This window comes from Mobula birostris, chromosome 7 (assembly GCF_030028105.1).
Source record: "Mobula birostris isolate sMobBir1 chromosome 7, sMobBir1.hap1, whole genome shotgun sequence".
Classification (NCBI taxonomy): Eukaryota; Metazoa; Chordata; class Chondrichthyes; order Myliobatiformes; family Myliobatidae; genus Mobula; species Mobula birostris.
The window spans coordinates 41,912,312-41,930,549 of record NC_092376.1 but is presented as its reverse complement, the minus strand read 5'-3'; the positions used below and the strand labels follow the sequence as shown (position 1 = coordinate 41,930,549).

General features: G+C 40.3%; 1 protein-coding gene across 1 annotated transcript in view; it reads left to right on the top strand.

Annotated features, from left to right (window-relative positions):
- The first annotated feature begins 2,032 nt into the window (after positions 1-2,032).
- The window catches only part of LOC140200142 (transcription factor IIIA-like), a 29,661-nt gene continuing 13,455 nt past the window's right edge, over positions 2,033-18,238 (top strand). The window contains exons 1-3 of the mRNA XM_072262980.1: positions 2,033-2,407; positions 10,298-10,398; positions 13,756-13,852. Coding sequence (XP_072119081.1) covers positions 2,045-2,407; positions 10,298-10,398; positions 13,756-13,852 — 561 coding nt within the window. The 5' untranslated portion in view covers positions 2,033-2,044. The remainder of the gene's footprint in view (positions 2,408-10,297; positions 10,399-13,755; positions 13,853-18,238) is intronic.

Here is an 18,238-nt window from a genome sequence, read left to right as displayed (position 1 = left end):
CAACCTTCCATTTTGATAGAGACGTTTAAGACCCTCTTAGATATGCACATAAATATGCAGAGAATAGAGGGACATACCGTGTGTGTGCATAAGAGATTAATTTAATTAGCATCTTAATTAGTTTGGGCTGAAAGGCCTCTCCCTGTGCTGCTCTGTGCGATATTCTACACTGCTACTGTGACCATTCTGCAAAGGCCAATAGAACTAGATAAGAAGAAAGTTATAACTTTGTTTAAAAGCACATGAACCTAAAAGTCATTGACTAAAAACATAAATATTTATTGAAATAAAGAAAATGAATACTGGTGGCCCTGCTCAGATGAATGTAACTGCACTAGATGTGCTAGCTATGATTCCTATAGAACTGAGGTGCCAGTTATGAACTGCATCCAACCCTACTGGTTCAGCCACTTACAGAATGTCATGGACTTATGGTGCAGTTTTTTAAGTTAATTATTCAAATGAATTCAATGCTTTAATTGTTATTAAATGAATTAGTTTTCCAAATAAATGTAGAAATGTTAAAACATATATCTTTTAAAAGATTCTAGATGCTACAGAATGTTTGACAGCTCGTTAACCTGGGGAGGGGCCTTATTGGTTAGAAACATAGAAAACCTACAGCACGATACAGGGCCTTTGGCCCACAATGCTGTGCCAAGCATGTACTTACTTCAGAAATTACCTAAGGTTATCAATAGCCCTCTATTTTTCTAAGCTCCATGTACCTACCCAGGAGTCTCTTAAAAGATCCTATCGCATCCGCCTCCACCACCGTCTGCGGCAACCCATTCCATACACTCACCACTCTGCATAAAAAACTTACCCCTAACATCTCCTCTGTACCTCCTTCCAAGCACCTGAAAACTGTGCCCTCTTGTGTTAACCATTTCAGCCCTGGGAAAAAGCCTCTGACTATCCACATAATCAATGCCTCTCATCATCTTATACACCTCTATCAGGTCACCTCTCATCTTCCATTGCTCCAAGGAGAAAAGGCTGAGTTCACTCAACCTATTCCAATAAGGCATGCTCCCCAATCCTGGCAACATCTTTGTAAATCTCCTCTGCACCCTTTCTATGGTTTCCACGTCCTTCTTATAGTGAGGCGACCAGAACTGAGCACAATATTCCAAGTGGGGTCTGACTAGGGTCCTATATAGCTGCGACATTACCTCTCAGCTCCTAAACTCAATCCCACAGTTGATGAAGACCAATAGACCATATGCTTTCTTAACCACAGAGTCAACCTGCATAACAGCTTTGAGTGTCCTATGGACTCAGACCCCAAGATCCCTCTGAATCTGCATACTGCCAAGAGCCTTACCAATAATGCCATATTCTGCCATCATATTTGACCTACCAAAATGAACCACTTCACACTTATATGGGTTGAACTCCATCTGCCACTTCTCAGCCCAGTTTTGCATCCTATCGATGTCCCGTTGTAACCTCTAGCCCTTCACATTATCCACAACACCCCCAGCCTATGTGTCATCAGCAGATTTACTAACCCATCCCTCCACTTTCTCATCCAGGTCATTTATAAAAATCACGAAGATTTTTTAAATTAACTTGCTTGCACGTAGATGACCACTAAGTGCTGGGTGACAGGTAAATGCCATGGACAGTAATTAAATGGGAATTGACTTCCACTGATTAACATACACAGAAGGGAGAACAGACCGCGAGGATTGTACGGCGATGGGGTGTTGAGAGAAGGGTGAGGATTTTAAAGCTGAACCTTTGAGTAGGAGCCAATGTTTAGTGAGAAGAACTCTTCTCAGTAGAAAGAAGTCATCCACCTGAAACTCTGTACGGTCTCCACAGATGATGCCTGATCCACTGAGTATTTCCAGCAGTTTTGATTGCTGTTAGAGGACAAAGTGTTTGAAACAAGTGAAAGCCACGAATGGCCAACCGCCCATAACGATAAACACTCGGAACGTACGACTGAGCACTCACCGACCGCGCATGCGCGCAGACCCGGTCCGGGCCGTTCCAACCCACGTGACGGAGCCGCGGCGTGTGACGTCATGGGGTCATGTCAGTTGGTAACCACGCTGTGAAGCCGGCAGCGGGAAGTTTGCGGAGTCTGGCTAGAAGAGGCGTACGCATGGAGTACGGAGCTGGCGAGGAGAGTCGAGCAGCGGCCGTGGAGGAGAAGGCAGCAATAGCGGCGGCGACGAACGCCGGTGTCAGTGAGGATGATGATGACAAGGAGGAGGCCGCCTCAGAACCGGGGTCAACTGTGGCTTGTGCTGACGGAGCGGCGAAGTTGACGGAAGGACCTGGACAGACACGGCGTAAATTCTCGGGGAGCCTCTTCATTTGCTCTTTTGGCTGCGGAGCCACGTTTTCCAAGAACTGGCGGCTAGAAGCTCATCTATGCAGGCACACGGGGGAGGTAGGAGCGGCGTTTGCTCGGTCTGGTTTGGATGTCTGCAGGGCAGTAGCAAGTCATTTGGAAAGAGTAGAAAAGCATGCAGAACATTAATCAGCGGGCTTCCTGTCATCGGCAGCACGGGAAGGGAAGAGAAGTCATGAATTGAGCCAGCGATTGGGCAGTAAACCTCTGGGGAGGTACGTTTTTTTTGTACAATGGAAATAAACAAAAAATAGCAGGTAGGTGAAGCAAATAAGACAAATGACATTGATCTTTATAGAAAAGGGGTTGGTGTTTGGAAATAAGGAAGCATTGTTATATTTGTAGTGGATGTTCGTGAGGTTACACCTGAACAACTACTTGCCGTCCCCGTATATAAGAAGGCGTAAAGTAGGACTGGAAGAAGTAACCTGATGAATTCCTGGCAAACGTGACATATTCTACCGAGAAAGACTAAAGACGTTGGCTGTGCATTCTTTGGCGCTCAGTAGAATGAGACTGATCTAATTAAAACCTGCAGAATTCCAAGGGGTTACAGTAGCATTGACATAAATTCTGGCACAGGAGAAGTTGAGGTCTGGAGTAGATCAGTCATTATATGGAAAGCTTGAGCTAGCTTGAGGGCCTGGTGGAAGATAGAATAGAAGTTACTAAACAGACAAATGAATGGAGAACAAAAGAATGACCTCATAAGCTTTGACTGTATTACAGAGTGGAAATGGGAATTGCCTTGATGGAGAGTTGTGCTTAGGGGATTTGAGGCTCTGAAGCCTGAGCCTGGGGTGGTCCAGGGTAGAATAAATGGGTAAGAAATGTCTGCTGGAAAAATTGTGCCCCTCTGGTATTGTGGTGAGACTGTGCAAAAACTAGTCAGGGGATAAAGTGGTAGACAGCGAGAACAAGTTCAATAATCAGGATAGCCAAGGGTGCAGTAAAGGCAAAGGAAGGAATACTCATTAAACTGAACTAATCTTAATGCACAAGGAATAACAGTTAAGGCGGGCAAATTCAGAGCATAGATTGGCCCTAAGGACTAGGATGTTATCGCCATCAACAAAAACATGCTTGAGAAACGAGCAGGACTGGCAGCTCACTGTTCCAGGATCCACATGATGTGCATGTGACAAAATGAACTTAATCTTTAATGGATGCCACAGGCATGACAGAGGTACAAGAAAGGGGAAGCTGTTACGTTCTCCCGTTTTCCATAAGAGAGAATGTAACAGCACTGTTTAGAGACGACATTCTTGGAGGATCGTCCAGTGAGTTCATATGGTTAGAACTTGGTATAAGGGGTCACGCTATTGGGTAATTGAATCCCCTTTCCATCCCTCCCAAAAAAAGTCAGTAGGGATTTGAGTGAGTGTTTTCAGAATAATATGGCTATATTTGTGGGAGATTTTATTTTCCCCAGTATTAACTGTACTACTTAGACGGAGCATTAAGATTCTGGACAGGCTGGAATTTGTGAAATACGTCTAACGAAGTTTCCTGAGTCAATACACAGGGGTCCTATTTGGAAGGGTGCAATTCTAGACTGGGGGAATGAGGCAGGGCAAGAATCTGAAGTGGCAGGCAAAGCCGAGATTATTGTTACTGAAATGTGTTTTGTGGTGGCAGTACAGGCATAACAAATTACTCTCAAGTTAGAATGAAAATAATGAATAGGGCAAAAGAGGAATAGTGAGGCAGTGTTCATGGGTTCGTCCATGGCCCGTCAAGAGTTCTGCCAGAGGATAAGAAGCTATTCCTAAAATGTTGAATATGGGTCTTCAGGCTCTGGTACCCACCCCCTGTTAGTGGTAATGAGAAGAGGGCATGACCCTGATAGTGAGTGCCATTAATGATGGATGCTGCCTCCTTGAGGCACCCCTTAATGTGCTCAACGTCGGAGAGGCTTGCGTCTGTGATGGAAGTGGCTGAGTCTGCATGGCTCTGAGATCATGGCGCCTCTATACGAGATGGTGATGCAACCGGTCAGAATGCTCTCCATTGTACATCTATAGAAATTTGCTTAATTTGGTGATGCACCAAATCTCCTTAAGCTCCGAGTGAAGTATAGACACTGGCTGCTTTTGTCATGATTGCATCAATATGTTGGGCCAAGGATAGATCCTCTGAGGTTGACACCTAGGAACTTGAAACTGCTCACCCTTTCAGTCACTGTCTCCTCAACGAGGATTGGTGTTTGTTCTCCCAAATTCCCCTTCCTGAAGTTCAGGACTGATTGTGGACTTCAGGAACTGGAAATTGGGTGAGCCTTTTTGAAGGGAAAAGAAATACAAGCAGGATTCTTTCAAGTGTAATATCAAGAGTCCACAAGTAGCATGCTTCCGTTAAGGTGAAGGCTAAATCTGGCAAGTTTACAGAACTTTCGTTCGTGAGGAAAGATGTGGTTAAGTTGGTAAGTTCAGAAAAAGATTGAGGATGATGTCAGGCCTAGAGGGCTTGAGTTATAGGGAGAGGTTGACCAAGTTAGGTCTTTATTCCTTGGAACGTAGATTGAAGGCTGATCTTGTAGAAATGTTTAAACTATGAACTGTGTAGATAAGGTGGATGGTTAAGTATTTTCCCTGTGGTAGGGGAGTCCAACACTTGGGGCCAGGTTTTATGTTGAGGGGGTAAATATTTAAAATACCTGAGGGGCAACTTTTTCATGCGGGGAGTGATCTGCATATAGAATAATCTGCAAGAGGCAAATGCAACAGTAGCGTTAAAGGATAGGTACATAGAGGGATGGTGCTTAGAGGGATATGGGCCAACTCCAGGAAATTGGATCCAGCTGGGTGGGCCCAGTGGTTAGCATATATTGGTAGGGTTGAGGAGCCTGTATCCGTACTATATTGCTCTATAGCTCTAAAATACCAACTTAGATCTTGGTTTTTTCCAGTCCTGATGAAGGGTTTCGGCCCAAAACGTCTACTGTACTTTTTTCCATAGATGCTGCCTGGCCTGCTGAGTTCTTCCAGCATTTTCTGTGCATTGCTTGGATCTTCAGCATCTGCGGATTTTCTCTTGTTTTTGATCTTGGTTTAACTGGGGGCATTTCTAGCTCATTCATAACAAAAGATAAGAGTGACAGACAGGCTTAGAAATGGCCATGAGGAATGATGGTAAAATAGTGGTAGGTTGTGTTGGTGAACCTGTTGCAATTTTAGTTCTGCAGTGTAGCATATAATTACAAAGTACATAACTCTTAGGAGAAAGAGTTGGCCATTTGACCCTTTGAATTTGCTCCAGCATTCAGCAAATTCATGGCTGATCCTCTACCTCAATTTCTTTCTCTTATATTAACTTTACCATTCCTGTTTGAAAGAAGTCGGCGACTAGGTATTCATATCTCCCTCAGTAAAGAATGGGTCATTGAATGAAGAAATATCTCACTTCATCCTGGATGCCATGTGACACACTGCCTTTAGGGTTTAGATATCTCAGCTGGAACAAGCCTCCTTGCATTGGCCCTTTTGAAATTTATAAGTTTCAGTGATGTTGCTCCTGTTCTCGAGAGAAGAGGCTAGCCTGCGCAGTCTTGCCTCAAACAGAAAAATCTGCCATCATAGGAAACAGTCCAAATCTTTCTTATACTCTTGATGGTAAATATATTGTTTTGAACTTAAGAAGTCCAATCAGTATTCTAAGTGTGATCTTGTCAAGGCCCAATATAATTGCTGCAACGTCTTTGCTCTTGTACTCAAATCTAGCAGTAAAGGCCATGACACCGTCTATGTTCAGAATCAGGTTTATTATCACCAGCATGTGACATGAAATTTGTTAACTTAGCAGCAGCAGTTCAATGCAATGCATAATACAGTCGGCCCTCCTTATCTGCGGGGGATTGGTTCCGGGACCCCCCCGCAGACAGCAAAAAATGAGGATGCTCAATTCCCTTATTTAACCTGTCTCATTGCGGGTGGACTTTCCGTGGTGCTTCTGTTCCGTTGTGTTTCTGTTCCGTTGACAGAAAACGATCACGATTGAAAATAAAGTGGAAATAATAAAGCGATCGGAAAGAGGTGAAATGCCATCGGTCATTGGAAAAGCGTTAGGCTACTGTCGGTCAACGATCGGAACAATTTTAAAGAATAATGGAGCATGTGAAAGGCCCTGCCCCGATGAAAGTTACAATTATTACTAAGCAACACAGTGGTTTAATTATTGAAATACATGCGTTTCTTAAGCGGTTTGTATGCATAGAAAGGTAAAATATATACTATATACTAAGACAAACGTTTGACTAACTGACGCTAAATAATACCGGATGTACCTGTTCCGACTTGTGTACAAATCCGACTTGAAGACTGCCTGTACTTTAAATCATCTCTAGATTACTGACAGTACTCAATACAATGTAAATGCTACGTAAATAGTTGTTATACTGTATTATTTAAGGAATAATGACAAGAAAAGGAAGTCTGTACATGCTCAAATAATGAGTGCTAGAGAGAGAACTTCCGGTTTTCCCGGTCCGCGGTTGGTTGAATCCGCGCATGTGGAACCCGCGGATAAGGAGGGCCGACTATAGAAAAAAATAAATGAAATAAAATAATAATTAAGTAAATCATTTACAGTATATGTATATTGAATAGATTAAAAACATGCAAAAACAAGTACTGTATATTTTTAAAAAGTGAGGTAGTGTCCAAGGGTTCAATGTCCATTTAGGAATCGGATGGCAGAGGGGAAGAAGCTGTTCCTGAATCGCTGAGTGAGTGCGCCTTCAGGCTTCTGTACCTCCTACCTGATGGTAACAGTGAGACAAGGGCATGCCCTGGGTGCTGGGGGTCCTTAATAATGGACGCTGCCTTTCTGAGACACTGCTCCCTGAAGATGTCCTGGATACTTTGTAGGCTTGTACCCAAGATGGAGCTGACTAGATTTACAACCCTCTGCAGCTGCTTTTGGTCCTCTGCAGTAGTTCCCTCATACCAGACAGTGATGCAGCCTGTCAGAAAGCTCTCCACGGTACATCTATAGAAGTTTTTGAGTGTATTTGTTGACATGTCAAATCTCTTCAAACTCCTAATGAAGTATAGCCATTGACTTGCCTTCTTTATAACCACCTCAATATGTTGGGACCTGGTTAGATCCTCAGAGAGATCTTAACACCCAGGAACTTGAAACTACACACTCACTCCACTTCTGATCTCTCTATGAGGATTGGTATGTGTTCCTTCGTCTTACCCTTTCTGAAGTCCACAATTAGCTCTTTCGTCTTACTGACGTTGAGTGCCAGGTTGTTGCTGCGACACCACTCCACTAGTTGGCATATCTCACTCCTGTACGGCCTCTCATCACCACCTGAGATTCTACCAACAATGGTTGTATCGTCAGCAAATTTATAGATGGTATTTGAGTTATGCCTAGCCACACAGTCATGTGTATAGAGAGAGTAGAGCAGTGGGCTAAGCACACACCCCTGAGGTGCACCTGTGTTGATTGTCAGCGAGGAGGATATGTTATCACCAATCTGCACAGATTGTGGTCTTCTGGTTAGGAAGTCGAGGATCCAATTGCAGAGGAAGGTACAGAGGCCCAGGTTCCGCAACTCCTAATTCCTTTCTGCACGTACACATTAACTTTCAGTGTGTACAAAGGCATTTAATTCCCTTCTAAAGTAATTTTCCAACCTGTCACTAATATATGGTTTACTTTTCTATTGCGCATTGAAGTGCACACTCGCATCATACTTCCTCTGCCATACCTTTGTTTGCTCAATTAGCTTTTCTATATCTCCATGAAGCCTCTCTATAGCCTCATTACTTGAGATCTACCTAGTATGTACAATCAGAAAAATTGAAAATATGACACTTGGTCTCTGTAAAATTGTGATGAGCTGGGCTGAGGAACTGTCACCCCACTGGTCACAGCTTTCCAACATGGGAAGGATGAATTTGTTCTCATTCAAGAGAAAATCTGCAGGTGCTGGAAAACCAGGCAATGCACGCAAAATGCTGGAGGAACTCATCGGGCCAGGCAGCATCTATGGAGTGTAAACAGTTGATGTTTTGGGCTGAGAACCTTCATCAGAACTGGGGAAAAGACAAGAAGTCAGAGTAAGATGGTGGTTGAGGGGGGAGGGGAGGACGATATACAAGGAAGTAGGTGATGGGTGATGTGTGGGGGGGGTGAAGTAAAGAGCTGGGAAGTCGATTGGTGAGAGATACAGGGCTGGAGAAGGGGAATCTGGTAGGAAAGGACAGAAAACCATGGAGGAAAGGGAAAGAGGAGGAGCAACAGAGGGACGTGATGGACAGGTAAGGAGTTAAAGTGAGAGAGGGAAATGGGAATGGTGAGGGTTGTGGGGATTACCAAAAATTTGAGAAATCGATGTTCATGCCATCAGGTTGGAGGTCACCCAGATGGAATACAAGGTGTTGCTCCTCCAACCTGAGTGTGTCCTCATAGTGGCAGTAGAGGAGGCTGTGGACTTGCATATGGGAAGTGGAATTAAAACGGTGGCCACTGGGAGATCCTGCTTTTTCTGGCAGACGAAGTGTCGGTGCGTGGCGAAGTGGTCTCCCAATTTACGCCGGGTCCCACTGATATACAAGAAGCCGCACCGGGAGCACTGGATACAGTAGACGACCCCCCAACAGACTTGCAGGTGAAGTGTCGCCTCTCCTGGAAAGAGTGCTTGGGGCTCTGAATGGTAGTGAGGGAGGAGGTGTCAGAGGAGTTCTAGCACTTGTTCCACTTGCAAGGATAAGTGCCAGGAGGGGAGATCAGTGGGGAGGAACAAATGGACAAGGGAGTCGTGTAGGGAGCGATCCCGCTGGAAAGTGGAGGAGAGGGAAAGATGTGCTTGGTATGGGATCCGATTGGAGATGGCGGAAGTTATAAAGGACTATGTGCTGGACATGGAGGCTGATGGGGTGGTAAGTGAAGACAAGACTTTTCTTTTAAGTCTTTTGACTTGACTTTTTCCTTTCGTAATCTTATTCTGACTCAATCCTGTTATTCATTTTTTTGTTGGTATACAATTAATAAATTCCTTGGATTACAGCATATCCCTTCTTCCTAATGTTAGAATAACATGTTAGTTCTTTCTTAAATAGCAAGTCACATTTTCCATCCTCAGATCTTCAGAAACCATTATAGAATTGATAATATTTTCTAAATTCTTTCAAAATTCTGTAATATAGATAACATGTCCTTGGACTTAATTAGGTTCCATTCTCACTAATGACTCCAATAAACAATTTAATTAATCCTAATTTTCTTCAGTCCCTTAAATTCTTCAACACTGCATCTCTTTGTAGAGAAGTGCAGTAGATTAAACATTCAATTACTCTAGGACTAGAAAATTGCATTTTTTTTTGGTCAATCGTGGAGTAAACGTTAGGAAAATGTGTAGGAACGTGTAATGGGGATTAAGATATGACCAACTGCATTAAATAGTAATGCAGGCTCAAAAAACCATGGCATTTCCCTGCTATTTCTTATGTCAGTACTTCTGAATAGCGGGTGAAAATTGTTAAAAAATAGTGACTTAGAAGTCACTAATAATCCTCTTTGAGATGATCCTTAGATGAAAGAGTGATGAATTGTTTTGGCAGGAGACACCAAGCCTTGAGCAGGATTGGGTAAAGAATGATTAGACCAATTGAATGTCATTATCTTCAAATATAAACTTGAGGGATCTTTGGCAGTTATATAATTGAGGGCTGCAGAAACAACAAGAATGGAAGAATAGGTGTTTTGCTGAAGATGAAGTTAGGGGGTGAAAGTAACTGAACAAAATAAGTCAGATTAAACAATTGAGAATTTGAAAGAGGGCTGTTGTATGTGAAGAATTCTCCAGGTAAAGCTTTTTTGACTTTATTGCCTGGGGATTGAAAATGGAGCTGGTAATGTCATAAAACAATGATCCTGATGCTTTTTTTCTGTCTCCTCTCTCCCCCCCCCCCCAAGAAACCATTTGCTTGTGAATATGAAGGTTGTAATAAAAGCTATTCTAGAAAAGGTCATCTTGCAAGGCACATTCTGATTCATAAAGGAGAAAAACCATTCAGGTCAGTGTATGTGTTAAGGTAATTTCTATTGTGGTATTCTTTAAAGTTGTTAAAGAAAAGTATTAAAGATTTGATATTATAACTTCTGTTAAATGTATACAAACTCTTGCCCAGAAGTTTGTTACATGACTTGGAGTAGAAGATGTCCTCTGTGTTCTTGACTGTGTCTTGTTGGTTTCCTGCACTATTGCCCTAAGCTTGTCAAAATGCATAGTTTTGTAGCATCTTGATATTGCAAACACCACTACAACTTTAAAAAAAGGACAACAGATATTTTTCAATAAATGTTAAATTCTTAGTCTGAATATGGGCAAGTTATCAAGTCTGATTTGAGCAATCAATACATATCTGACCGATTCAGGTTTCCTAAAACTTCTGCTTTATTTCTACATACAATGGATTCCAGTTAATTGGGCCACTTTGGGTCCAGTACATTTTGGCCCAATTAATTAGCCAAAATTTCATGGAAGTGGGTAAAAGGATAAAAAAGGACTACTGTTACTGTTTAACTGAGTAACAGTTTGTGTATTTAAACGAAATACAGAACAAAATAGAACACTACCAATACTTCTACAGTGCTTTCAAACTGTCCATTGGTTCCTAATAGTTATTGAGGGAGGTATTCATCAGCTGTGTTCTTTTAATTGAGTGCAAGTGAGTAAAATCAGCAGAGACACCTAGTGCAGATAATGGACTGCCTTCATACAATATTTTAGACAATTGCATCTTCTAAACCTTCATTTTCATTGTAACAGCCAAGATGATTGTCTATACTTTCATAATTCGTAACGTTGAAGTAATGAAATAATTTCATTTTCACTCCTGTCCGTTTCTGGTATCTACAAGCCTGAATCCTTGAAACTGTGGTCAGTGAAACAGATCTGAATTGTCTTGCTGCTTATTTCTCGCCAATGATTAATACAAACAAATGCAACTGACACTATTTTAAAAACTCTTCACTCTAAGCATGCAGTGTTACCCAACAGCCACACAAGTGCATGAGATTGACGCTGGCTAGAACCTGTTTGGCAACAGTCCTCTGCCCCAATTAAGTGCCATAGTGTCCCAAATAAAAGGCTTGCCCCAATTAAGTGATGACCCAATTAATTGGAATTCACTGTAGTCCAAAATACATTTTTAATCATTTGAATACAAGTTTGGGTTGATTTTTTGGGACATTTCAAGGAACAGTATTGTGAACCTGCAATTGGGCCAACATAAACTGTCTCAAATGCGTTAAAGTATTTTTTTAAAAATCAGTTTTAGAATAATAAACACTTGCACATGCTTGTAAACAATTAAAACACACCACCAAACTAAATTCAAATTAAAAAGTTTATAAGCCATTATTCCAGCAACTATTTCTTCCCATAATCTCAAAGGACTGCTGCACTTTCATGAAGTACAGTCGGCCCTCCTTATCCACGAGGGATTGGTTCCGGGACCCCTCAGGGATACCAAAAAACGAGGATGCTTAAGTTCCTAATTAAACCTGTCTAAATCCGTTGGACCTTAGGACCCAGCGGAACCCCGGATTTTATTTAACCTGTTTTAGTGCGGTGGACATTAGGACCCGGCGGCGGTGCTCTGAATCCGCAGTGTTTCTGTTCATGAAAGTAAACACGATCGCGATTTAAAATAAAGTGGAAATAATAAAGCGATCAGAAAGAGGTGAAATGCCATCGGTCATTGGAAAAGCATTAGAATACAGTCGGTCAACGAAAAGTGAGAAAGGCCCTGCCCAACTAAAGCTACAATTATTACTAAGCAACGCCGTGGTTTAATTATTGGGTTTTGGGTTTTTGTTCCTCCACATCAACCCGGCATGGATGGAGAGTGCGCTCGGGAGCGAGCTGTCACTGGGTTGAACTCAGGAATTTCCATTCCGGAGCCCGGCACTGAAACATACATTTCTTAAGTGTTTTATATGCATAGAAAGGTAAAACATATACTATATACTAAGACAAACATTTGACTAACTGACGCTAAATAATACCGGATGTACCTGTTCTGACTTAAGAGAACTTACGGTTTTTTTTCCGATCCTGATTCACAATAACCTACACACATCCTCCCATATACTTCAAGTCATCTCCAGATTATCTATAATACCTAATACAATGTAAATACTATGTAAAATAGTTATTATACGGCATTGTTTAGGGAATAACAACAAGAAAAAGAAGTCTGTACATGTTCAAACAACAAATGCTGGAAGATCACTTCCGGGTTTTCTCGATTCGTGGTTGGTTGAATTCGCACATGCGGAACTCATGGATAACAAGGGCTGACTGTAAACTTGTCCTGTCCCTGGACAGTAGGAAGAAGGAAAAGACTATTTTTCACAGGTGTCTCGGGGTAGATCCTTAGACCCTTATCTGCTTTTGCTCGGGAATGTAATTTTTCCTGATGATATTTTTAAAAGCAGGCACAATGGACAGGGATAGAGAAATGTAAATGTTTAAGACTTCTGCCATAGATAATTATGCCCAACAGTGCTGATCTAGATGCACTAGATTCTGTTATATCACAATCATACGATGTCCCTGAGTGATTAGCTTTGATTTAAGCATAATACCAGGGGAGTGCAGAAGTTTTACAACTGAAAATCAACATTAATCTTGGATATAGAATGGTGCAGGATCAAACAGTTGCCAAACTAAACTAATCCTTTCTCCCTGTATGTGATCCATATTCTGCTTGTTGGCTGCCACTGTCTTGTGCTTTTACTACTACCCCTAGCAGCATTTGCCCTGTTCATCCCTTAAAATTTCCTGCTCTTGCATTAAAGTTATGTCCTCTTGTATTCAATGTTTCTACTCGGGGCAGGATGGGAGAGGAAAGGATTCTGGCAGTCTATCCTAGCTATGCCCCTCATAGTTTTATAAACTTCCATCAAGTATGGGAGATGATAAATTTTTCAAGAGCGAGTGAGTATTGCGTAGTGATCAAAAATGGAGCAAGAGTGTAAAATAGTGGCTTTAGGAAGAGAACCAGAGACCTCAGGACCACAACAGCTGAAGATTTTTCCACCATGTGGAGTATGGAGAGATCACTGGGTTGGTGTCAAAGTATGTGTGAATAAGCCAAAACACAAGGCTGCTGCCACTTCTACAAAGTAAGATAACAAAATTGATGGATTTTTGACACTGAAAAGACCAATGTAGTAAGAATGAAATTGTTGGGAGGTTGGGAAACAGTTTAGAGTTTCCAGGCCAGAGGACTCAATTGGGCAGTACTGGCAAAATTCATTCTCAAGTGAAGGATCATTGTATGACATGTTAAGATTATTTTTAGCTTTGAACTTTGCAGAATCTTTTAACAATCCTTCATCCTTTAACAATTAATGCCTTTCAGGTGTACAGATGAAAGATGTAATCAAACATTCACAACAAAAGATAACTTAAAGAAGCATCTCTCAAGAAAGCATGACAACAAAGAGAAGCTTTATTTGGTAATTAATCCTCTATCCTTGACTGTTTCTTAAACTTTAAAATTACCAGTGTGTATTTAAATAGAAATCCTGAATAGAACATTCCAAACTGACAACAAATACTAGCTGTGTCTGTGTTGTTTGTTCTGAATGAGTTTGTTGAGCCACTTTTCCCCAAAGTAAAAGCAGGCAGAAAATTGAAGTGTTTTTGACAGTTATCCCCATCTTTTTCTGAAACTAAGTAAGTACACTTCTATGGGTGTTAGGCTGCCTTTATGTAGTAGTTCTATTTAGTTGATGCGTGGATGAAAGAATGGAAAATTTATTTCTTTTTAATTTTATTTTTATTTGGATAAGGAATTCACAAATATCATGTACTTTTTTCACACATATAACCTTTTCCATTTTTTTATATGTATAAAACTACAATTATTTATACATTCTTAAGTACACATTGAGATGATATAAAAGGAAAATAAACATTTAAATAGATAATTATGTACTGTGGTAAATCTAACCTATTAGGCTAAGTAATGGAATTAGTTGTTAAGAAAAATGGTAATAATAGTTTCCATTTAACCCTTCTGGACCATTTCCACTGGTCCAAAATGTTGTATATAAGCCTATGTATCAACCATTGTAGGTGTTTATATCCTAATTTGTTTATGCTTGCTCCTGCCCGCAGACATAATTATCCAATCCCTATGTACTTATTTACTTAATTTTTTCATTTTTTTATCCCTTTCCCAAATCTTTCCCTTTACTTGTGTTAATTCTCTATTTTCCAAAAGAAAACAAAAAAAACAAACATTTAGACTAGGGGTGCTTACGTTAGCAATATTACTGTGTTGATGAGAAGAGCAGTATAAATCATTAGGAGAGTCATCTAAAGTCTGCTTGCATTGGGGTTATATATTCAATCCATTTATTCCAGATTTGATAAAATTTTTCTTTTTGAGTTCTCAGGGAGTAAGTCAACTTTTCCATTTTAAATATTTCCAAGATAATTTCGTACCAATCTTCTAATGTAGGTGGTATTGGATTTAGCCATTTTCTAGTGATTGATTTCTTACTTGCCGCTAAGAGGGCCTGCAGCAACTTTATATCTTCCTTCTGTTCAAGAAACAATACATGCCCCAAATAGAGCGTCTCAAAGTTCAGAGGTATCTGGGACCTAAGTACCTTAACTAATGTTCTATGAATACCTTCCCAAAATAGACTTAATTTAGGGCAATCCCAAAAAATATGAAAATGATTTGCCTCCTTGGAGCCGCACCTTCTCCAACACATCACATTTGTATCTTTATATTTTTCCTGATATGGGGTCTTGAAGTATCTTATAATGTTTTTCCAACAATGTTCTCTCCAAGTCAAAGAATTAGTCGAGGACCACTCTGCAGATTTTCCCCCAAGCCTCCTCTGAAAGTACCAACCCCGCTTCTTTCTCCCACTTCTCTTTAATATATAGTGTATTTACATTTTTAGCATGGGAGAGTGCATTATATAATCGAGAAACTGATTTACTAGGTATTGAACTGCAAGCCGAATTCAGAATCTTGAAAAATTCTAATTCTACTGTTGATAGGTCTGTATATCTACAACTCTGGTTAACATAGTTTCGTACTTGAAGGTACCTAAAAAAAGTCATTATGTTCTAGGCCATGTTTGTCCTGCAGGATTTGGAAACTTTGTAATACTCTTTTATCTATAAATGAGAGGTAGGTTGTAAGACCTTTCTTTATCCATAGCTCAAATCTTTTATCTCCCCTGTTGGGAAGGAATTCGGTATCATATGCACACCATCTAAAGAGTTTTAACATGTTATTAATTCCACATGAATTAACCACCTTCTGCCATACTTTTAATGTAAGATTTATCCAAGCGTTTTTAAATTTTTCCAACTGGGCCATCAATCCTTTGTCAGCTATTGAGGCCTGAAGAGGAAAACTGTCAACTAATCCAAATTCTATTTCCTTCCATCCAGCCTTATATTCCCTATTACACCAATATAACAGAGGGGTTATCTGTGAGGCATAAAAATAATTTCTCAGGCAAGGAAGAACCATACCTCCTCCTTCCTTCCCTAACTGTAAGGTGTTATATCGAATTCTAGGTTTCTTTCCTTGCCAAATGAAGCGGGAAATCCATTTGTCCCATTCCCTGAATTGATTATCATCCACCTCCACCGGTAAAGTACGGAAAAGGTACAATAACCGAGGAAGAATATTCATTCTTATAGTATTTGTCCTTGAATTTAAACTTAAAAAGGGGATAAGATTCCATCTATGCATATCTGCTTTTATCTCTGAGATTGATGGCCCATAATTTACCTGTGACAGTGTTGAAAGATCCTTCGGCAGGGTTATTCCTAAATATTTTAATGATTTAGCTTCCCACTTAAGATCATATGTATCCTGCAACTTTTTGGATGGTGTATAATTTAGGGACATAACCTGCATTTTCTTTACATTTATTTTATAACCTGATATTTTCCCAAAGTCATCCAACAGTGTAAACAATCCTATAAATGATTTTTCTGGTTCACTCAGATAGACCAAAACATCATCTGCGAATAACGCCACTTTATGTTCAATCCCTGCCACCTTGATACCTTTTACGATTTCGCTCTGTCTTATTAGTTGGGCAAGCGGTTCAATATATAGCGCAAAAAGGAGAGGAGAAATTGGGCATCCCTGACTAGTGCCTCTCTCTAAGATGAAGGAGTCAGAGAGGTCCCCATTTATCTTAATTCGGGCTGTAGGGCTGTCATATAGAGTCTGAATTACTTTAATAAACTTTTCTTGAAAGCCGAATCTTCCTAACACTCTGTATAGGAATGCCCAACAAACCGAATCAAAAGCTTTCTCAGCGTCCAATCCTACTACCATTGTCTCTGTCTCGTTCTTATTAACCTGTTCTAATATGTGCAGAGTTCTCCTTATGTTGTCCTGTGTTTGTCTTTGTTGAATAAATCCAGTCTGGTCTAAGTGGATTAGGCCAGGTAAAAGCTTTTCCAATCTGCGCGCTAATATAGATGTAAATAGTTTGTAATCTAAATTAAGAACACTAATTGGCCGATAATTGCCACATTCTAGTTTATTTTTACCCTCTTTAGGAATAACTGAAATAATCGCTTCTCTCCAGGAAGGTGGAGTTTCTCCTCTCTGCAAGATCCAATTAAAGGTGTTAAGTAGTAATGGGGCTAACTGTGTCTTCAGGGACTTGTACCACTCTGAGGTAAACCCATCAGAACCCGGGGACTTTCCAGCCTTTAACCTAGAGATGGCCACGTTCAGTTCTTTGACAGTTACTGGTTCTAATAAACTTTCATTTTGTAAATCTGTAAGTTTAGGTAGATCTAAAAAATTCAATACACTGTCTATATAGGGCTCATTGGGGGCCCGGGGTTGGGAGTACAGCTCTCGATAATATGTTTCAAAACTCTCTTGAATTTTCCCTATTGTACTCTCCACAAGCTTTGTCTTTGGATTCTTTATTTTATGAATTGTATTGTCTGCTTGTTGTTTTTGTAATTTATATGCTAATAATCTAGCTGATTTACCTCCTACTTCATAATTCTTTTGTCTCAGGTAAAGAAAATTTCTTTGAGTTTCCAACGTATAAATATCGTCAATTTCACTTTGCAATTTCCTAATTTCCTGTTTTCGATTTGAATTACTTTTGTTGCTATCTACAGCTTGAAGTTGTTTTAATTTTCCTTGAAGGTCTGCTAATTTTTGTGCATTGATTTTTTTTCATGTGAGTGGTAATGGAAATAATTTTCCCTCTCATTACAGCTTTCAATGTATCCCATAAGATCACTGGTGATGTTTCTCCCGTGTCATTAAGGCCTAGATATTCTTTGATTTCTCCCCTTAATCTCTCCATTACTTTCGGGTTATTGAGTATATGTGAGTTTAGCCTCCATAGTGTTTTCCTCATTTTTCTTTCCAGGATTAGAGACATAGAGACTGGGCTATGATCCGACAGATCAATTGTTGCAATATTACAGTTTTTTATCCTGAGTCTATCTGTATTAAAGATAAAGAAATAGTCTATCCTTGAATAGGCTGAATGAGGGAAAGAGTAATATGTATAATCTTTACTAGTAGGGTGTAATTCCCTCCAGACATCTATAATTCAACTCCTCCATCAATGAATTCACTTTCCGAGTCAGAGGTTTATTCTGAGTAACTATTCTTGAAGAATCTAATATAGGATTTAATCTAATATTAAAATCCCCTCCACAAATTACTACCCCTTGAGAACTGACCATTAGGTCAAAAATGTGTCTATAAAATGACCATTCACAACCTGGAGGAGCATAAACATTCAGCAATGTTATTTCTGTACCTTCTATTCTTCCTGTGATTTTTACGAACCGTCCTTCTTTGTCTCTAGTCTCTG